We start from the raw sequence: 22,939 nt of genomic DNA, 5'->3' as shown, positions 1-22,939 counted from the left end.
TGTGTGTGTGTGTGTGGTAGGTGATGCTTCATTCGTTTTCAGGAATTCTTATATACCATAGATACACGCATGCAAACACACACACTCACACACACACACATACACCAACATAATATTATAGTGACAAGCTGCAATATAGAAATTGCAATGACAACTATTAAATATGTGAACAGTTTAACCAACATCTAATAATAATGTTTTTTGTGTCTATAATGTCCCCACCTGCTGCTGGGATAGAGCATTGCAGAGAATGCTCCGCTCTATATACAGGCTGCCATTGTAAAGATGAAAGTGTTGCCTTCTTTAATTAAGGTTAGGGTTAGGGTTAGGGTTATTATACATTGAAACAATACATTTGGTCTAGATATCTGCACATTTCTAGATAAGAAAAATGTAAGATAGTAAGAAGATTACAGTCCAGATGTTTGCTACAATGAACAGTGTATAATTGGGTGTCTTAGTGTCAACTGAAAAGAAGGATTGGGCTTTTATTTTCTTAACCACCAGCTTTGTGGTTCCAGCCTGGAATTAAACCAGGAACTTTTTATTTCAGCAACACTCCTGATATTCAAGTTAATAACCAGTGTTCGATGTGAGATTCAATTAGATCCAAGTCATATTTAAATACCTCACTTTCCCCCTCTCAACAGAGATTCAAACACAACCACACACACACACACACACACACACACACACACACACACACACACACACACACACACACACACACACACACACACACACACAAATACAAACAGAAAAGGGGATATGGCACGAATACAAGAACATTTGGCAATTACATATAATTACAGAAAACCACACCATTTAACCATTTTCATGGTTAAATTCAGGGAATTTCAGAAAAGCACCTTATTACCTTTTATTTAGGCATAAGCTTTGCTCCAACCAAAGCCCCTCCCACTGGCAGTGCCTCCCTTCCTGAGTTCCACCGACGTTAGTCCCTCCCCCTTTAGCTACATCCTGTAGAGCAGGGGTCACCAACCTTTTTGAACCTGAGAGCTACATCATGGGCACTGAGACATACGAAAGGCACCCAGTTCTATACACTCTTCTGAAATAACAGATTTGCTCAGTTTGCCTTTAGTTATATATTACTATCAATGATTAATGATACTCATCTATGTGAAGACATGTTAATTAATTAGGTCATGTTAAGGATTTCTCACAATAATTATCAACAATGACTGAAAAAAGGTGGGAAAGAGTTGTTCAAGAATGAGTAGTGCTATTTTTAGAACAGACCTGCGGGCGCCTCATGTGTTCCTTGCGGGCGCCATGGTCCCCGCGGGCACTGTGTTGGTGACCCCTGCTGTAGAGAAACACACCGGGACACTTTGTCAACCATGGTGCGGCCCGTTGGCTCATGGGTGGAGCGTGTACCCTAAAGGCACAGTCCTTAACGCAGCGACCCAGGTTTGAGACCTGCCCGTGGTCCTTTGCCGCGCTGTCCTTCCCTCTATCTCCCATACCTTCCTCTCTATCTCACTCTATAATAAAGCATACAAATCCAAAAAGAAATATTAAAAACGACTGGGTTCGATTCCTGCCCGTGGTCATTTGCTGCATGTCCTGCCCTCTATCTCCCATAGCTTCCTGTCTATCTCACTCTATAATAAAATAAGCAAAAATAAATCTTGAAAATAAATAATAAACTCTATCAAACATCTCCATCTCCGCTGTCCAGATCATCTCCTACACCAAGGACTCGGTCAGCATTGGGAAGTCCCAGTTCAGAGGCCGCCTGGGCTTCACCCAGGACATGCCCTCCGCCGTGGTCTCCCTGTTAATCAACAGCACCCAGGAGGCCGACTCGGGCCGCTTCCTGGTTCAGGTCATCATCCCCGGGGATGATGACCTGACCGCCGAGCTCCGACTCAACGTCGTCGGTGAGGACACGCCTCTGGGCCACGTCTGAGGGGCACCCATCACAGTCAAGCGGCATCCTCGCATATCGTCCGTCCGTTGTTGCTGTTGTCTGAGGAGACCCAGTCGTGAGGCGGAGGAGGTCCAAAGCTTATCATTGGAAGTTGAAGTACCGAGTTAAAGAGCAAAGCATTGAATCCTGATTGCAGCTGAGTGATAGGTATCAGAACGATGAGGTTAGAATAGTAGTAATATGTATCCTCATAAAAGTAAGAACTGTATTAGTCATCAGTATAGCTGTATAGTGCACTTGATTTGTTTTGTTGTACAAAGTACCTTCTGTTGCCTCAGTCCATTGAAATGGATTGAAATAAAAATACCTCTCTCTGTCTCTGTCTCTGTCTCTGTCTCTGTCTCTGTCTCTGTCTCTGTCTCTCTCTCTCTCTCTCTCTCTCTCTCTCTCTCTCTCTCTCTCTCTCTCTCCCCCTCCCTCCCTCCCTCCCAGTGCCCCCGGCCGTCCCCAAGTGCTCCATGGCAGGCAGGCCGGTGCAGAAGGGCAATGTGACGCTGAGCTGCCGGTCCGGGGAGGGCAAGCCGCTCCCGATGTACAAGTGGATCAAGACCAACCCCACCTCTGAGGTGTTCTTCTCCCCCATGCTGAGTGAGTTCCCTGGAGCCGCGCCGCCACCCAGCACCCCACACGCCGCAGGCCGGAGCTCTGACTTGAGGAGTTCGCGTGGATAACCATGAATATGTGGGGGAATGAGTTGTGTCTTTGGTTGTAAATTTGCCACCCTCCAGTTTTCTTATTTCATTCAGAATTTTGCCGATAAATATAGTTCATCATAAGACTGCCAATAGCCAGGATAAATTCACCGCCACAGAATACTTGACTTTCTTGATGTTTTCTGTTGGACAATTTGGAATAATCAGCGAGTCTGATTATAGAAAGGGTAGAGACTTGATCCTGATCTGAGGACATTGAAATTAACCACCCTTGTTCCCCTGTGGTTGTGGAATACTGCATACCTTTGCAGTAGCTGTGCCTTTCACATGTATTTATGCATAATGTGTGTGTGTGTGTGTGTGTGTGTCTGTGTGTGTGTGTGTGTGTGTGTGTGTGTGTGTGTGTGTGTGTGTGTGTGTGTGTGTGTGTGTGTGTGTGTGTGTGTGTGTGTGTGTGTGTGTGTGCGGCGTGAAGACGAGCGGACCGGCACACTGCGGCTGAGCAACCTGAGCAGCTCCATGTCGGGGAAGTACGAGTGCACGGCCCGGAACACGGTCGGCTCCGAGAGCTGCTTCATCAACCTGCAGATCAGCTGTAGGTCACCTCCTCTTCCTCTGCTAACACTCAACAACACACAACAAGCTCTATTTGACCTCCACTTCCTACGAATTCCCCAAACTGGCCATAATATAAATGTTCTAGTGAACGTAGGCCCATCGCCCCATCACGAGGCAGTACACATTTAAACTAACTTAATGTGACTCTTTTAACATACTTTTTATCCAAAATGTTCAATCAAATCAGTCGAAAGGTGCCTATAAACGCCGCCTACTCCTTGATGACATGTATTTGAAATCCCTGCAAGTGACCTCAAATTGAGGCGGTATCACGAATAGTAAAGAGAGCATGTTAAGGACATGAAATCCAAATGATGAACGGGGATTCACTTTAAAGGTGACATATTATACCACCAGGTGTGATTGTGGTTAGCCATTACAAGCCGTTTTGAAAATCTGCCTCTTCTGCCATCACAAGTGGGTGGATGTTGTTGTATATTCTTTATTCCTCTTTGTTTGTTTGTTGCACTTCAGCCACCAACTCGGGGAAGATCGCCGGGGCAGTGGTGGGCGCGCTGGTGGGCTTCGTCATCCTGCTCGTCTTCATCTTCTTCCTGCTGAAGAGGAGAAGAGATAATGAGGAGGAGATCGCCAACGACATCAAGTAGGATCACATGCTCCAAAGCTCCCTATATACACCCATACCTTCACCAGGGAATGCTCCTATACCTAGCAGCCCCCCTCTGCTATAGCAGAACTTTATATAATCATCCACAGTCTGATTTGTGAGACAACCTTAAGACCTACACTTTTAACTTCTACCTTTATCTAGAGTAGACCTTTATTTCGGCCTGTACCTTTATCTAGACCTATACCTTCATCTATAATTCTACCTTTATCTAGACCAATACCTTCTACTATACTTGTAACTAAACAAGACCTATACCTTTAACTTCAGTAGAACTAGACCTTTATTTAGACCTATACCTTTAGAGACCTTTAGAGACCTAAATCTTCAACTATACTAATACCTTTATCTCCACCTATACTTTTGACTATAATTATACCTTTATCTTCACTTATACCTTTATCTCCACCTATACCTTTTACTATCAGTATACCTTTATCTCAACCTATACCTTAATCGCAACCTATACATTTATCTAGACCTATACCTTTATCTCGACCTATATCTTAATCTCTACCTGTACCTTTATCTCAACCTATACCTTCATCTCAACCTATACCTTTATCTAGACCTATACCTTTATCTCTAGACCTATATCTTAATCTCTACCAGTACCTTTATCTCAACCCAGTGTTTCCCCCAGCACTGTGTTGTTAAGGCGGCCGCCTTATCAACAATAGGGCCCCGCCTTGACTACCAATGTATATAAAATAAATAAAAGAAATTATCAAAAAAATATTATTATTATTATTATTATTATTTTTTTTTTTTTTTTAATTATTATGCATCAACAAAGTAGAAAACTCTCGTAGGGAAAGAAAACATACTTCCATCAGGTGTAAAAATAAAGATCAATAATGCATCGGTGTTCACAACAATGGTCGTGACATCAAGCTTTTTTAATTGAATTTAACCAGGGAGACACCACCCCCCCCCCCCCCCCCCCCCCCCCCCCCCCCCCCCCCCCCCCCCCCCCCCCGCTCCTTGACCACCTTGACTAAGACATTTACTGGGGGAAACACTGCAACCTATACCTTAATCTCATCCTATACCTTTATCTAGACCTATACCTTTATCTAGACCTATATCTTAATCTCTACCTGTACCTTTATCTCAACCTATACCTTCATCTCAACCTATACCTTTATCTAGACCTATACCTTTATCTCTAGACCTATATCTTAATCTCTACCAGTACCTTTATCTCAACCTATACCTTAATCTCATCCTATACCTTTATCTAGACCTAAACCTTTATCTAGACCTATATCTTAATCTCTACCTGTACCTTTATCTCAACCTATACCTTCATCTCAACCTATACCTTTATCTAGACCTATACCTTTATCTCTAGACCTATATCTTAATCTCTACCTGTACCTTTATCTCAACCTTAATCTCATCCTATACCTTTATCTAGACCTATACCTTTATCTAGACCTATATCTTAATCTCTACCTGTGCCTTTATCTCAAGCTATACCTTCATCTCAACCTATACCTTTATCTAGACCTATATCTTAATCTCTACCTGTGCCTTTATCTCAACCTATACCTTAATCTCATCCTATACCTTTATCTAGACCTATATCTTAATCTCTACCTGTGCCTTTATCTCAACCTATACCTTCATCTCAACCTATACCTTTATCTAGACCTATATCTTAATCTCTACCTGTTCCTTTATCTCAACCTATACCGCTTAATACCGCTTACCAACTTAAAGGAATGAATAAACCTGTGGCCAGCTAGACCCTTTTGTTTTGAGGTCTGCTTCCTGTTAACCCTCACACCACTACATCGTCCAGGTAAACGTGGTGACAGTCAGTAACATGGTGCCTCTTCTGACCCTAACCCCCCCCTCACCCCCTCCAGAGAGGACGCCCAGGCCCCCAAGCGAGTGTCCTGGGCCAAGAGCGGAATGGGCTCAGACATCTTCTCCAAAAACGGCACCCTGTCCTCCATCAGCTCCAGCCGGCACCCCAAGGAGCCCTTCCACGCCAGCAACCACCACCACCAGCCGCCCCCACCCCAGAGCCACAGCCTGCAGCAGTACCCCCAGCGCCCGGCCTCCGACACCGCCTCCATCAACACCGCCACGGGCAGCATCGCCGGCTACCGGCCCCCCCAGCAGCAGCGCCACCAGGGGGGCGCCTCCACCCCCACCCAGTACGGCGCCTACAACGGCAACGGGGCCACCCTGCCCCGGGACCAGTACCCGGACGGAGCCCCGCAGGAGCCCAGGGCGCACGGGGAGCACCCCCATAGCGGCACCCTGCCCCTGGGCCACACGGAGAGGCCCACCAGGCTGCCCCAGGCCCAGCCGCTGGCCCAGGGCTACGGCCCCAACCAGGGCTACGGCCAGGCCCAGGGCTACGGCCAGGGCTACAGCCAGGCCCAGGGCTACGGCCAGGGCCAGGACTACGGCCAGGTGCAGTCCGCCCAGCCCGCTCTGCTTCCTATCCCCCGGCCCCCCGCCCTGCCCACCTCCGTCATATCCGCCTCCAACATTGCCCGCATGGGGGGGGTGCCCATCATGGTGCCGGCTCAGAACCAGGCCGGATCGCTCGTGTGAAGAAATGAAGAAATAAATAAGGTCAAAATTACTTGAACGGCAAGTAAAAAAAAAGAAAAGAAAACAGCCATGGAAGCCTGCGTTTTTTGTTATGGTTTCATCGTTTTCCTCCAGTGAGTGGAACTGTGGAGCTTCTCTGCTGGTATTCCACTGAGAAGGCATTCACAAAGACACAGAGAATGTTGGTTTGATGTCTTCAGCGCAAACAGCTTTGTTCCATTATGATGAATAATCAAATGTTTGCCTAAAACATGAAAACTGCAACTTCATTTTTTTCTACAATATCCACCAATGAAGATAGAATTTTGTCCAAGATTGTAACAATCCTTCCAGTTTCCAAAAAACTGCATCAAAATTCAATTCCACATAGTTCTGCAGAATTGTACTAGTTAATGTTTATCGACTGCCTTTTTATGTGACTTCACTGTCTGGCTGACAAAATAAAAAAATGTAAACGCCATCCTATGGTTAGTTGTATTAGGGTCATTACACTGTAAGTTTAGAGTCTACCTATACAAAGACGGTCAAATGAATGAAGGGGCAAATCTATGCTGTTTTATAGTTGGTCGTGTGTAACTTTTCAAAAGGGGTCGACTTGGCGGAGGATGATTTCCTCCGGGTTGATCCATTATTCACCATTCTGGGCCGTGCTAGGTGTGAAGACAGCTGGACGCATATGATAACATAAACACACGCCATATTAATTATATATTTCCCTGCTGTGATGGTTGTGTCGGATTATTTTTAAACACTGGAGCAAAATATATTTTAAAATGTGTCTTTATCATTCATCTTTTTTTATTGTTATTTCTTTCGTTAATATTCTGAGGATGATGCATCCAGGAAGATAAACAGGATCTTCATTTGTATACACTCCTTTTACTCTTCACACGAATGGTCCAATATTGTGTACATACTAGCAGTGTACATTATATAAATATGACATATATTCAAGCCTTTATTTTTATACTGCAACGTATGGTAAGTGATTCAATTTGGTGGAAGACAAACCAATGTCCCAAATAAATGTATAATTACTCGGTTGTCAAATTACATACAAATGTTGTCCAACCTAATATTATACTGTATCCTTAAGCTGAACATGTAGAATACGAGCAGTGTTTATATGTTCTTTCTGTATTTATGTCCAAGTCTTTGTATAATTTTTTCAATTAAAAGAGAATTGTTGGTCAATTTCTCGTTATGTTAACCATACAATAGCTTTTAAAAATATGTTATAAGAAAAATTATTTATGGAAGAAATGTCATCTTTATCACCAATTATATGTAAAAACATTTAAGAAAAAATGATTAATTTGTCTTCATGTGTTTCAACGCTTACTAACAGGTGCATGTGGACTTTTTTTAACCATATATCTTTTGTATAAAAGGTGCAGTGCTTGGACCCTCCAGGAGAGGGCGCCAGATTACACAAAGACTGCCTTGGGTTTTCTTGAAACTCTCGATTATACTGCTTATTATTCGTTTTATTTGATTCATTGTTGGTTGTATCCTCCTTTGGTCTATTTAGGTGGGTGCCGCAAGCAGCGCTCAACTATTGTATTACATTTGCTTGAATATATATGATATATTAATTTAATTTTAAGCCAATCAGATCACTCAGATTATTTTCGATCTTTTTTTTTGCCACTCACATCGCTCTTAAAAATATATATTTTAATCGAATCACATGGCTTGAAAAATATATTTGTTTAAGCAAATCACATTGCTCGAAAAAATTAAAATCACTTTGCATTACAGCATTCACTGCATTTTCTGCAGAAAATTCTCTTTTCAAATGCCATTCATAATGATGACCTTACACACACAATGATGAAATAACAAACAAAATGCCTAAACAAAAACCACTCGCATGACATACGGGTATACTGTTTATTAGAATAGGCGATTAGCAATTAAACATTCACCTACATGGCTCAAAGAAGGGCATATATGCTCAATCTGTACGCCTCTTTAATGAGCTTGTCCTGTCAGGAAAAATGACATTTAAGTTATTTCTGTGATCAACGCCCACATGGTTTAGATGGGGGAGGAATGCATTGTTTCATAGAAAGAAAAAAACTAAAGTATAAAAAATCTGCAACAGAGTATATATATCAAATATTAAATCCATTTCTAACAGAAATTACAAAAACGAAAAAAAACATCAGAAGAGCACTGGATATTAATATCTTGGCAAAAAATTGGACAAACGAAACAAACATCCGGCACCCGTAATGTTTTCTATTTCCCATGGAACTACAGTACTGGATTGGCAGAAAAAGGTGCATGGCTTTTAGTATTCAGATGATTCATGTGAACCCTTTTTCACAGACAATACTAGTAGATGCAGTGCATGTGAATGGAGGGGGGTCATAATCATACGGATGTTGCTTCGTGGGTCAATGAACAGGTGCATGAATGGCCAAGACTACCGTTCAGAGGTCACCTTTGAAACGGAGCCCATGAAAGAAAGGGGATAAAGGGAGGGCGGGAAGAGAGAAAGAAAGGGGTAAAGAAAGGAATAGAGAAATAGAATAAAGAGGGGTTGAGGGGAAAGAAATATAAAAGAGACAATGGGAGAAGATGAAACAAAAAAAAGGAAATGAACAAAATTTTAACAATTTAAAGACAAGTGTTTTGGCGTACATTAATAGCGTGTCGTGCTCTCGAGAAGGAAATTTGTTAGTAAAGTCCTATAAAAGTAGAGGAGCCGGTTGCGCACCATTGGGCTAGCATTCGGGCGGCGGGCAGCCATTTTGGAGTCTGGCCTGAGCTTATATTGTGCAGGAGGAGGAGGGGGCGGGGGGAGCCCCTGGCGAAAGGCAGTAATCATAGTTAGGTGAGCAAAGGTAGGACAATGTCGGCGGTGGGGGACCCATGGCTGATAAGAGTACAGATGGTTAGCTCATGCAGCTCGGGACCAGGTGGAGGAAAAGCTCTGGGATCATGTTCTCCGTCACACGTAGGACCGCGGACGGTGGAGGTTTAGGTGGGACATAGGACTGCAAGGAAACAAGGAAACAGTGGGTTGGCTATACGCGTTTGAGATTCTGATCAATTTCAAAATAAAAGCCCTTGTGTTTCGCAAAAGAAAGCCCAAATGTAGATATAACTATGAAACAAAATTAGCAAACCAAAAGAGGGTAAAGGTGAAGAATAAAACTGTAAGAGGGGTCTAAACAAGAACATATCAAGTTTCAGGTTTAGGTTATGTTGTGGTGAGTGACGCGGTGAAAGCATGTCGTTCACCTTTTAATATGTAGTCAGTTAGGAGTGCAGGCACCTTCTCACTGTCCTCCTTCATGGCAAAAAGAACTGCGGAGGAGGTTTGGGGGGGGGGAGCACAGATTTGCCCGGTTAGACAAAATTCTTCGAAAAGCGACAAGATTATTTTCAGTGACAATATGTAACGTCTCTCACTGTTTGTGAGCATCTGCAGGTCTTCCACCGCCGGTGGGGTGCCCTTCTTCTCAAAGGGGATCACCGTGTTGAGATACTGAGAGCCAAGAACACATTGTTAATCCCCTATTACTCTTTGTACCAAAGGGGCTTCTTTATTTAAACCTGTCACTCTGACACTGCAGCTAATTACGCCAGTAAAAAAAAACCTTAACAAAAAAGTTTACATTTTCATGGTCCACTTTTTCCTCTCTTTAGAGGTGTGATAGAGCCACTAGAGGCTGCCACTGAGGAACGTACAGTGCAGTGTAATGTGCCTGGGTTAACTCGACTATTAATAGCTTAAATGTGTGAAGGGAAAACTAGAACCCACACCCACCTGTTTGTCATTCCCTGTGCTTCCGAAGGTCTGTCTGATGCCGGACTGCAGGATGTTGGAGAGGCCTTCCATGCTGAAGCGCTGCAGGTCACGCACGCACACGCGCAGACACACACACACACACACACAACCATACATGCACACAGACACACACACACACACACACACACACACACACACACACACACACACACACACACACACACACACACACACACACACACACACACACAGACATGAACGCACGCACATGCACACACGCCCACACAGGCACACACACAGACACAACCACACGCACACATACACACACACCATTAACATGCAGCCATTTCATTTAATGAGTGATGCTCTGAGCTCATTAAATGAACTTTGGAGCAGTAGGATTTGGTAGCAGTAAGCCTCTTCTGACCTCTATAAATTACTCTAAAAGCTAAATCTGATAATGGTTAACGATGCTAAAATATGTTTTTCCGTTTGTATGTTAAGTATATAAGAAAAACAAAGTCAAGGCAAGACAGCTTCTACCTCGCAGATGCATATTATTGCGAGGTTGCTTTTGATGGAAGCATTTGCTAAATGAAAAAGAAAAGGCTAACAGGCTTACAGTGCTGACCCGGGGAAGGCCTTTCAGTGCATTGTTTTGAAAAGAGAGCAGCTTATTATTCAGCTAATACTGGCCTGCGATGTCACTACAAGGCTAATTAGAGGAGAGACTGACTTCCACTTCAGACTCTTTCCTGGAAGCCTGAATGACTGCTAATGGACAGGAGATCCATTATATCCGCCATAGCCGTCCAGCGGCATGGTTTCACCTTCCCCACTTCTAAATGCTTATCGGTAGTGCTGTAATTGAGTCAACCACTATGTGTTGCATAACTAGCCACTTATGCAATGACTGCACATGCATTCATAATAACAATGCAAACCATTAGCCTTACCCTCCCTAGCCCTTCCCCTATTAGTCAACACTAAGGAGGGTTCAGTTTTCGGTAGCAGAGCATTTGCTGCAGATCAAGGGGTCCTAAGCTCATCTCAAAAACGACGAAAAGTCAAAAATCAAACCCTTTAAACCAAAACCTTACTCTAAAACCAAACCTAACCCTAAATCCAATTGCTAAAATCCTAACACGTAAACCAAAAAACCAAAAAGTAAAGTCTAACCCTTTAAAAAAGAACACCTAACACCAAAACCTAACCCTTAAATCTAACCCTAAAAAGAAAACCTAAATACAAAAGCCAAACCCTATAATGAAAAAGCTAAATGCTGGACTTTGCTCTGACAACTATTGGTGATTCTTTCGAGCGCTGCTCTCATCACACTCTCTTCCTCTCTCACCCCCCCCCTGTTTCTCTCCCCCCCCCCCCCCCCCCCCCCCCCCCCCCCTCCCTCTCCCCCCTCCCTCCCTCCCTCCCCCTCCCCCTCCCTCCCCCTCCCTCCCCTCCCTCACCTTGGCAGGCATGCCGGCGGTCTTCTCGGTGCGTCCCGCCGTGTGGCCGCCCCCGCCCCCTCCGGTGCCCCCCCCTCCCCCGGTGGTGGTGGTGGTGGTGGTGGTGGTGATGGTCCCCGCCTGCAGGCTCAGGCCCTTGTCCCTGCGCCGGCGCCGGCTGCCCTCCCGCTGCTCCTTCTGCCGGTTCTGCACCTCCATCAGCGCCGTGATGAAGGTGTTCTTCACCTCCTTCTCGAACTCCAGCTCCTCGCGCCGCGCCAGCTGGCCCACCAGCTCCTCCGAGTAGCGCAGGATGGCCGTCTCCACGCGCTTCAGCAGCTCCTCCAGGGAGGAGGCCGGCATCAGGCTCAGGCCTGCAGCGGGTTGAAGGGTGGTGCGCTTTAGTGTCTCTCTCTGTTCACATTCCTCAGTGGAAGGACAGGCCAGTGTCTCGACGGGCAACGGACAGCGTGTGAGAGAGAGGGTGGGTGGGTGGGTGGGGGGGCGGTGAGGGTGTGTGAGAGCTAATGTGTAAAGGTGATTGTGAGAGTGTGTGTGAGAGTGATTGTGTTAGAGTGAATGTGTGAGAGTGTTTGTGTGATAGTGTATGTGAGAGTGATTGTGTGAGAGTGATTGCCTTAAAGTGTGTGTGAATGTGTGTGAGAGTTTGTCTGAGTGTGTGAGAGATTGTGTGAAGGTGTGTGTGAGAGTGTGTGTGAATGTGTGAGACTGTGTGTGATTGTGTGAGAGTGTTTGTGTGAGAGTGTTTGTGTGAGAGTGATTGTGTGAGAGTGATTGTGTAAGAGTGATTGTGTAAGAATGATTGTGTTAGAGTGTGTGTGAGAGTGTGTGTGAAAGTGTGTGAGACTGTTTGAGAGTGTCTGTGAGGGAGCGTAAGAGTGAGTGAGAGTGCGTAGGAGGGAGTGTAAGAGTGTGTGAGAGTGTGTATGAGGGTGTGTTTGAGTGTATATCAACAGCTTAAATGTCTGAAGGGAAATCTAAGAATACACACCCACTTATTATAAATCCTGGGTTTATACTGTATATCCATTAAACTGCAAAATAAGAGGGCTTTGTGGCCAAACTCTTAAGCTATTGTCCTTGAACAAGATTTATATGATGTAGTTAAGAAAGGGCCAGACTATTTCCATTCACAATCTCAAAAGTTCACTGCCACAGTTACAAACTGCAATTATGTGACACTAAAACAGAGCAAGGGGGTCCATCTATCACAAGCTAACAGGGAGAGCAGCGCTGCCAGTAACTTGATTACTTTTCCTCCCACCATAGCTGCAGAGATGCACCAAAGCATCTGTGGGAAATAAGAGCCAATTTAGTTGTGGTAGTAAATATAGCTGTCTTAACGCTGAACACTCAACTGAGACCTCAGGAGGAAATCCCTAATTTTTTTTGGAGGCAAGCTGCTTTAGAGGCTCGCATTTTTGCGATTTGTATTTTGTATCTTGTATTTTGTGTGAAGCAACATAAGAGAAAACAATAAAGAAAACAATAAGAAGAAAATTCCAAAAAAAAATCATCGACAACACTGGGAAATAAACTATTCCAGACAAATTAATGATTCATCCTAAGCATTTGCATTTGCAAAATGCAAACGTGCTGGCAAAAAACGAAACAGAAAACAACAATAACAACAACAACAACAACAACAACAAAGATGGCCGCCCTACCCTCATACGAGCGGTTGTTGTTGGAGGCCTGGGACAGCTGCCGGATCTCCTCCAGCAGGGAGGGGTTGTCGCTGGGGGAACAATGGACGCTCTCCTCATCATCCTCCTCCTCCTCCTCCTCTTCCTCCTCCTCCTCCGTCTCCCCGGGGTCAGGAGAGTTCTCCATCATCTCCACTATCTCCTCGATCACCTGCAGATCCCATAGAGTACATGAGTGGGTAGAGTGGAGGGGGGATTAGGGGGTGAATAGGTGGATGGATGAATGATGAATAGTAATGGGTGACTGATGGATCGATGGAGGATTGGATGGATGTATGTATGAAGGATGGCTGGTAAATCGATGAATGATGGATGGATGATAAAAGGATGAATGGATGGATCATTGAATGATGTTGGATGGAGGATGGATGAATAGAGAAGGAAGTGGGATGGGAGCTGGGGAAGCACATGTACACATGTGCAACATACCCTTTTCTCTATTTAGAGTGGAAACCCTGAGACATAATGTCTCCATTTGATGTGCATATAGCATCCCTCATCAATTATTTACTGCTCTCAACAGGAAAAAATGTGCATGACTGAACACTAAATACTGTGTATTGGTGCAGAAAAGAGAGAGGGCCAATCGAATCAAGACACAAACCTGATCAGCTGTGATGAGCGGTTCGTCGTTCAGGCAGTTGGCATTGTCGTTCTTCTCGTTCATTTCCTCTTCCTCCTTCTCATGGATCTGGGGAGGAAGTCATGCAGATCATGAACGACCAATCGACAAGAACGATACCATTGTGATGTCATTAATGCTCCACACAGGCTAGTAACTCGCAATACTGGACCATGGTGATAAACACAGGAGCTCTGAATCCATTTCTGAAAACAACTGACAATCTGTTATTGATTAGTCCTGTCTGAACTCATCTGGAAATCATTCGCATTAATATTTAAAGAAGTTTGATTCAAAAACATAGATATATATATTTCAATAAATATTGCATTGCAATATTTATTGAAATATATATATCTATGTTTTTGAATCAAACTTCTTTAAATATTAATGCGACCCTGAGACATAATGTCTCCCTCTCTCTCTCTCTCTCTCTCTCTCTCTCTCTCTCTCTCTCTCTCTCTCTCTCTCTCTCTCTCTCTCTCTCTCTCTCTCTCTCTCTCTCTCTCACTCTCTCTCTCTCTCTCTCACACAGACACACACGAGCATCATAGAATCCTTGAGGTCAACAGGAAATGAGTGTCAGCATTATGCAATAAAGTGCTATTGATTTTCCAAAATTCTTTCAACATTATAGCCTGCCAGGTAATAGACAGGTTGATTAGCTTCCCATAGTACGGCCTGAAGAGCGATTGATCCGGGCACCTATAGAAACATTTTATTGTGGCAGAAAGGTGATGAATGCATAAAACGGTATGGAAAATTTTCTTAGAAATGTCACTTAAAAATACTTACTGTGAGAAAATAGTAAAATAATAAATATTTAAAATGTTTTTACAGCCTCTTTCTTATTTTCTCCTAATTTTACATTACATTCTGATTTAACATTTCTGATATATCATCTTGTGTGGCTTACACAATGTTCATAAGGAGAGTGTTATTTCTCACCAAATACAGGCTACACCCACACTTACAAGCGGAAGACATTTTTATGTCCCCATTATAATTGATACAGTCTCGTACTGCACCAGAGAACATTCCCCACTGTCTACCATAGCCGGCGGTAAAACAGATTCACCCAACCTGGAAGTTTCGTGACATTATGCTTATCGAGCAATTAGCAGTTTCCTAGCGGGAACATAGCGGCTTGCGCTCAGCACAAATGTTGAAATAAACAAGTCCTTAAGAAGTCTCCCCCTAGCTCGCTCTGACACCATGCACATAGGACGTATTCTAATGTGCAACATTATGGCACAGCCATTATTTGGGACACAACACGATGAAAAGGTAATAAATGACTATTTAAGAGCGAGAACCCTAGAAAGTTCCATACAAAAAAGTGCCAGGTCCTCATTCTAGACATGACCTCATCTTCAACTTTCTCTCTCTCTCTCTCTCTCTCTCTCTCTCTCTCTCTCTCTCTCTCTCTCTCTCTCTCTCTCTCTCTCTCTCTCTCTCTCTCTCTCTCTCTCTCTCTCACACTCTCTCTCTCTCTGTCTCTCTCTCTCTCTCTCTCTCTCTCTCTCTCTCTCTCTCTCTCTCTCTCTCTCTCTCTCTCTCTCTAGAGGTAAACAGAATAAAACAAGAAAACATACAAAAAACAATCACAATCCAAATAAAGTCACAATTCCAAAGGTCTGTGCTGGAAGTGGGGAGTCGTACCTCTTGGTCAGACAGGTTGCCGTTGAGCGCCTCGGAGCTCGGGTTGTCCCAGCTGGAGATGTAGTTGTCAGTCAGGGCATCCCACACACTGAAACACAGGGACAAAGCACACACACATGTGTAAATAGACACGCTTCATGAAAAAGCACTAAAATATGTAAATGTTCTAGCGTTCGTTTGAGCACAACAATGGTCGCCCCATGGCGTTTGCAGTGTTCCAGTTGTATACCAGCGCGCTGTACTCCAGTCTACTACAACCTCCTACGCTAGTCTGTGTCTTCCTAGTGACGCCATCTTAAGCCTGCAGGCGCTCCACCACGCAGCCTACAGCTCAGTTAATACATCACCGAAGAGCCTGGACGATAACATCCAGCCGCGCCGAGAGAGAAAGCCTCTTACTGCTAGGTTCACAGCGTCTCGACAAGAACATTCAGAATTCAAAACACGGAGAAAACACCTCCTCACATCATGGCTGGGAAACCGTGTCTGCAGCCGACCACAGCCAGTCTCGGTGTTTGTGAGGATGTGTGTGAGAGTGTGTGTGTGTGTGTATGTGTGTGTGTGTGTGTGTGTGTGTGTGTGTGTGTGTGTGTGTGTGTGTGTGTGTGTGTGTGTGTGTGTGTGTGTGTGTGTGAAGAAGGAGGGGACACAAAGCCGGGTATAGAAGGGCCCTCTTTGTTGGTCTTCCTCCGCCCGGTTGGGGCCCCTCATGAAGGGCCTCCTCTCCTCGCCTCTTCCTCCATGGTTGTGTTGGCGGGGGCCCCGTGCCAGCCGGCCCCCAGTGGCACGGCCCCGGACCCGCCAGCACAAACAAAACAAACACAGCCATTCAACACCCCCCGTCCCCGTCCCCCCCAGCCAATCGTTGTGTTGACCTCACTGGACGCACAGGGACTCATGCTCAAAGGACCGGGGATCACTTCCAGCTGATGGATTTGTTGCTCAATGCAATACAGAGATACTGCCCGCAACGCACAAGTCCTGGTCAGCAGACACACACACACACACACAAACACACACACACAAACGCACGCACACACATACACAAACACACGCACATACACGTACACAAACGCTGGCCAATACCAACAGACAGACAGACATACACCGGACACACACACACACACACACACACACACACACACACACACACACACACACACACACACAGAGGCCCATAGGGAGACACACATTCACAGGCCATAGCAAACATACACCCACGGCCACACCAACACACACACACACACTGTCACACACACACACACACAATGGATGGTAACGTAGGACACCGGCCACTGAGTGCAGTGTAACCAGGGGGATGTGGTCGGATAGATTGTTTGGAGCTGAACTGCAGCGGTGGCTGGCTTGGCTGGGAGCCACCGACCGCCCTGGGGAAGTGGATGGAGGGGGGGGGGGGGGAGGGGGGGGTCGTCCTAGATAATGTTATGGTTTCCAGTCAGCTTGTTACACGCTCCTATCTGGGATCCTCACTCCGGCAGGGAGGGAGACAAGCACAACTCGCGGGGGGAGATCATGAAAATAACCGTTAGAGGGCTGCACTGAACCCACGGCAAATGCATTTTCGAACAATCCGTCACACACCGTTTTCATATTTTTAACGATGACTCACATTTTGTATTTATCGGAGTTAGGAGTTTACTAGAGCGTGATGTTGATGTTTTTCTCAGCGAATCGCTTGTCCTCAGCTCGTGTCTTGTTAATAACACGAGACGCAGAGGCTGAGCACTCCCATGCACACTCTGTCGGTCTTGTTTATGAACGTCGAGGGTCGTGTTCCTGTTAAACGCGAGAGTATACGCCCGCGTAACGGCTGAGGCGCTATTCCCTGACATGCCGTTTGCGTAGGCTGCACCATTTCATGTTCCTACAGCTTTTCATTGTCGGTATCCTTAACAAGGTGTAGTGGTGGATCGGGTCCAGGAGAAGCCTTTACACCTCCAGGAGGATATTTGATGTTATGCCTCGCTATGAAAGGCTAGACGTGCGGTTCAAAGGAGGTTAGCGCCTGAGGCCGACAGACTGACAGCACAGTGGACATGGAGCATGAAGGTGTTGAATAATTCAGCCGGGTTGGCCAGGGTGGTTGGGGAGGGTGTGAGAGCTGCTGATTGGCTGCTTGGCACACATGGGGTCCGACATGCTGGTGGCTTAATGGGCCTTAGAGAATGTCTCTGTCAGTTGGTGTTAATTAGAGAGCGGCGTAATTAGCATGCCATGGATTGAGATCCATTAAAAAAAGAAGAAGAATCTCCTTTGTAGTTGGTTGCCATGACTCCATCTTACTCTTTACTACTATGTATCTTACGTATCCTATTCTACTTCTTTTATTGTTTGCCCCAAATACCAAGGAAAATGTTAATTGTTGATAAAGCAAATTCCCATTCTGTTTCTGATTCTAAATAAAACACTATCGGATCCCAAATCCCCAAATGGCAGCAAAAACGACAAGTCCCAAGCATGAATACAATCAGCTGTTTAGTGTAGTGGTTTAGGCTAAGCTCAGTTCCCATACAAATCCTAACTACATCCTTCAAGGTATTCGAGATGACGGGCCGAACAATCAACCCCCCAAGCGGAACCCCCTGAGGCGCCACTCACTCTTCGTCCTGCAGCCGCTCCTCGTCTTCCTGCGTGTGCGCCTGGCTGCGTATGGGCGCCAGGCACTCGGTCTTGGTGTTGTAGTTGTGGAAGCACACGTTGAGCTTCTCGTCAAACTCGTTGACCAGGTCCTCCATGGACTTGAAGCTCATCATCTCCGAGAAGTTCTCCAGCTCCGAGAAGTCCTCGCGGGCGATCGGCACCAGCGGGGGCGCCACGAAGACGCTGCAGGTGGAGGAGTCGCAGGAGGAGTCGTGGTCGCGGTCGTGGTCGCGGTCGTGGTCGTGGTCGTGGTCGTGGTCGTCCCCCGGGTCCTCCATGCGACACGGCCGCAGGTCCTCGAACTCCTCGTCCAGGCACACGAGCGGGGCTTCCATGGTGACCCCGGAGGTGGTGGTGCTAGTGGTGGATGGGTGCTGGTGGGTGGGTAGGTGGTGGCGGTGGTGGTGGGACCGCTTGAAACGGGGCCGCCCTGTGAAGAAGACAAAGATAAGAGTGTTGGTGGGGTTTTCATTTACAGGCACCACGATGGATCCATGTTCTATATCGATCGTTCGATTTCAACGTTCGACTGTCGCTGGTAGAGTTACAAAGAGAGAGAGTGGGTAGAAAAGAGCAAGCAAGATTTTGAATATCAACCACCAAATAAAATACTTAATTACCGCTGCTGTGGTAGACCTATGATAATGAGGTGTGTGCACATGGGATTGACAGGCAAGATGGAGTTCCCGAAACAATCAGGGTGGAGATAGCTCACGGATGGCTAGGGCATCACCTATTTACCTACAGCATCTCGACCTGTCAATTAAAAGTAGATCAAATCTTGGGTTGCTGCAGTATTTTTTCCCTTCTTATTTATATGACACACATTTACATTTCATGTTGTACATATGGATCATTTTTATTGATTTTACTCTACTGCACTACTGCTGGGACAGCCACATTCTGGAATGACTAAAGCACATATTGTTTGTTCTCATCATTCTTGTCTTTGCTAGAAGGGAATATGTCTGATTCGATCCAAGGGAATCCATCCATTCATTCCCTCATCTCTCCTCTGTGTATCCCTCTTCATCTCATGGCTTAAACGGCATCCCTCCACAACGGGTCTGACCTTTCCTCTCATGCAATGGCTGATACCTCGTCTTGGGGAGGGGGGGAGGAGACTTGGCACCACCAAGTCTAGACAAAGAGGCGAGGGAGATGATGCTAGGTGCACCAGAAGGGTGCCTCTGTCCCCTGGGAGTCACAGGAGAGGAGTTGGGGCTAACTGGTAAAAAAAGAAGAGATAAACCCACAGTTATTTACACTGACCTGCTGGGGATTCACTAATGAGCCAACTGGGATTCTAGTAAATGAAAGGTAGCCCTGAACATGAGGCTGGAAACAAAAGAGAGGCAAAAGGGTTGGCTGTCATTCCACTGCAAGCAGCTGGGGACTAAGTGTGATTTCAATGCTTGAATTGAAGGGACGGTGTATTTGAAATACATTTAATTGGATTGTAGTGCACTAGAATGGAGTTGGCTTGGACTGCTTTTGGAATAACATTTAATAGCCTCATCGGGAATTTTATGGCTAAAGCTTGCGAAATACAACATTGGAGGATGTCACAGACAAATGTGGCTGACTCATCTTTGCACTCTATTAAATAAATGTTTATTTGTAATTTCTATCCTTATTTGGTTAGCCTACAAGAAATAAACAACATAATATTGTATACAATATAGTTATATTTCATTGCCGATATTATAGATATGTAAATCATGTAATGTAGTTAATAGATAGTGATAGTTTATTGACCCAGTAGATAATATTGATATCAACATATAAAGGATACATGCTATAAAATAATGGATATTTATTTTTTAGATACAAATACAAGTATGATTAAAAATAGAACCGTCTACATCGTCAGGATGATCCTGGTTCCGCCGTTAAAGTTTATTCGGAGGAGGTTTGTTGTTGTGTTATGCTCCATGACGCTGTGTCCTTACAGTATGATGCCTGGTTCTCCTGCCTAATGCCTGGCTGGTCAGTAGCCTGATGTAGTGGGCAGACAGGGGCAGTCCATTTGACAGAGGACCCTGAGTAAGGCTCTTCCGTCTCACCACTCAGCAAAGTGTAGTCCTTTTTCAATGCCGGATGTTATTATCTAGCATCTCTATCTTCTCTTGCCTCTCTCTCCCAATTTCTCTGTCTGCCTGCCCACCGCCATCCCCATCTTTCTCATCTATGCTTTAAACAATCTCCTCTAGATCCTGTCTCTAATCCACTGTTTACTGTTATTGTGAAGGCAGAGTCCTGAGATGTGTATCTCTACCTTCAAATCTCATCCCAACATTTCAAATTGACTTGACTAGTGACTATTGTCCTGAGAATGACGTCACGGCTCCTATAATTCCTGAAGGCTAGCCAAGCGATTCCCTGCTCCTTCAATTATGTGACGCTGACTGACTAACGTTGATGTTGGAAGAAAACAAACCGGCGGCCATGTTTTTTTTCCCCCTTCTGTCCACTCGAGTGATTTATGATGAGATGTAAATTAGCTGTTTGAGCTCACCTTGCCACGGGGTACCACCTCACAGACGTGTGAAGCACACACCCTTTTAATTTGAACAAATTATCTTAAGAATCACCCATCGTCATTTGGAGTATATCTGCTGCGGTTGGTTACACAGTCACGTGGGTGGATTTATGCACGCAGGGTAAAAATAAAAAACCTTTTGTCCAATCTAAAATCATACAGGCATGACTGGGAGGAGATCCCCATGGGTGGCTTGTGTGTGTGTGCGTGCGTGCGTGCGTGCGTGCGTGCGTGCGTGCGTGCGTGCGTGCGTGCGTGTGTGTGTGTGCGTGTGTGTGTGTGCGTGTGTGTGTGCGTGTGTGTTTGTGTGTAAAGAGGCCCGTCAGCCCTTTTCCATGGCGACCTTCACTGATCCTAGAGCTTCACAGTGGGGGTCTCAGGGTGTCCCTCTGTTTGCCCACCAGAAAACAGCCGCCCATATCATAAGATCAGGAACAAACATAGCGCCCCGATCAGAGTAAGACTCAGGGACGGAGAGACACAAGTGGAAACAATGAGCCCATTTCAACTCCTCCTCGTATTGGAACGATAAACGGTAAACTGATGAAAGCATATGATCATACCGCGGCACTAAATTACGCTAAGCAAGGCCTTGTCAAGTCCTCGCTTTTCATTAGGACAGAAGAAACAGGAAGAAGCACAATCAGATTCTTTGTTCCATTATTGTTATTATTATGTTGACGTTGATGATGGTGCTGTGCTGCTGTACATGTTGAAGGCAGCGCTGGACTGCCCACTACATGATCTCAAGAACCTGTCCTCACCAGAGCAAATCAAAACAAAGCTGCTGACCTGAGCGGCACACAGCCAGTCAGGGATTCAGTCGGGCTCTTTGAAACCCCCGATTCCGTTTCCGGATAATCCATATTCATATTCCCCCGATCTAGGGCTGGATCTAAAAATGGATCCCCCCCCCCCCCCCCCCCCCCCTGCACAGTGCACCACCAGCACCACTATCACCCCACCTGCAAATCAATATGCACACAGCTGTGGCCGTGACGGAAATCAAGCTAATGCATCTCACTAGCTCATCAGCAAGATACAAATACATTAAACAGGAGAGAGAGAGAGAGAGAGAGAGAGAGAGAGAGAGAGAGAGAGAGAGAGAGAGAGAGAGAGAGAGAGAGAGAGAGAGAGAGGGGAGTGGGGGAGGGATGAAGAAGATGAGCACAAGGAGAGGAGGTGGAAACCATGGTAACGGAGCAAGGGATGGGACGAAAGGGGGTGGGAGGCAAAACATGGCTGGCCAAGGAGGATGCCAGGATGTGAACATGGACGGACAGACAGACGCACGGACGGAATCACACAGGGTAAGAGACGGACAGAACAGAGCCGCAGGAACATGGCCAGAGCTCGGGACGGTGGGATGGTTTGTACCTGTGAGTCGGGAGCCGTGCAGCCGCGGTCGAAGCGGTTGCGTTGCCTTCCTCAGCGCAGTCGGATCTCCCTTGAAGCAGCCTCCACTGCCAAGTCCCTCTGGTGGCGCGCGGGCACACTCATTCCACACACAGCCCCGGCAACAGCGATCAAGGAGGGGTCCGATACGGCCGCCCGGACACAGAGAGAGAGAGAGCGATGGAGAGTGACGGAGAGAAGAGAGTAAGGAGCAGAGTGCGATAACGCCGTCCCTCTTCCTGCCTTAGTTAGTCCTCAGCCAGCCCTTCTCTATCCCCTCTGCTTGCACACTCGGTTGTGTTCCTGGCTTCAGTCTCCCTCCCCGCCGAGCCTGCGCACTGTAGGGGCTGCTGCCGTCATCAACACTCCCCCCACCGCCCCGGTCCCCTCCTTTATCCTCCTCCTCCACTCTTCCCCCCCCCCCCCCCCCCCCCCCCCCCCCCCCCCCCCCCACCTTCCCTGCTCACGCTTTCCCTCTGTGTGTGCACACCTCCGCCCTCATCTCTGCGTCGCTCTCGCTCGCTCTCCCTCCTAATCCCCCTCATTATTCATGAGGGGGCAAGATGGAGGGGTGAGGGGGGAAGGGAGAGCACACAAGAGAGAGAGAGAGAGAGAGAGAGAGAGAGAGAGAGAGAGAGAGAGAGAGAGAGAGAGAGAGAGAGAGAGAGAGAGAAAACAGCGGCGTCTAAAAC

General features: G+C 46.1%; 2 protein-coding genes across 2 annotated transcripts in view; one reads left to right on the top strand and one right to left on the bottom strand.

Moving 5' to 3' along the window:
* Positions 1 to 7,741, top strand: part of esama (endothelial cell adhesion molecule a) — a 38,981-nt gene extending 31,240 nt beyond the window's left edge. The window contains exons 3-7 of the mRNA XM_030360689.1: positions 1,706 to 1,907; positions 2,390 to 2,545; positions 3,086 to 3,205; positions 3,703 to 3,832; positions 5,731 to 7,741. Of these exons, the coding sequence (XP_030216549.1) occupies positions 1,706 to 1,907; positions 2,390 to 2,545; positions 3,086 to 3,205; positions 3,703 to 3,832; positions 5,731 to 6,430 (1,308 nt within the window). The 3' untranslated portion in view covers positions 6,431 to 7,741. The remainder of the gene's footprint in view (positions 1 to 1,705; positions 1,908 to 2,389; positions 2,546 to 3,085; positions 3,206 to 3,702; positions 3,833 to 5,730) is intronic.
* Positions 7,742 to 8,309: 568 nt separating this feature from the next.
* On the bottom strand, positions 8,310 to 22,605 carry fez1 (fasciculation and elongation protein zeta 1 (zygin I)). Its single transcript, XM_030360690.1, has 10 exons — positions 22,230 to 22,605; positions 18,269 to 18,740; positions 15,650 to 15,737; positions 13,970 to 14,056; positions 13,327 to 13,516; positions 11,660 to 12,012; positions 10,212 to 10,292; positions 9,854 to 9,929; positions 9,683 to 9,748; positions 8,310 to 9,435 (listed from the first exon to the last, which is right to left on the bottom strand). Exons 2-10 carry the CDS (start codon positions 18,643 to 18,645, stop codon positions 9,419 to 9,421), a joined length of 1,335 nt encoding a protein of 444 aa, XP_030216550.1. The 5' UTR covers positions 18,646 to 18,740; positions 22,230 to 22,605; the 3' UTR covers positions 8,310 to 9,418.
* Between the last annotated feature and the right edge of the window lie 334 nt (positions 22,606 to 22,939).

The sequence above is a fragment of the Gadus morhua genome, chromosome 7 (assembly GCF_902167405.1).
Source record: "Gadus morhua chromosome 7, gadMor3.0, whole genome shotgun sequence".
NCBI classification, from domain to species: domain Eukaryota; kingdom Metazoa; phylum Chordata; class Actinopteri; order Gadiformes; family Gadidae; genus Gadus; species Gadus morhua.
The sequence above is the reverse complement of the archived record's forward strand: the minus strand, read 5'-3'. Positions and strand labels throughout refer to the sequence as shown.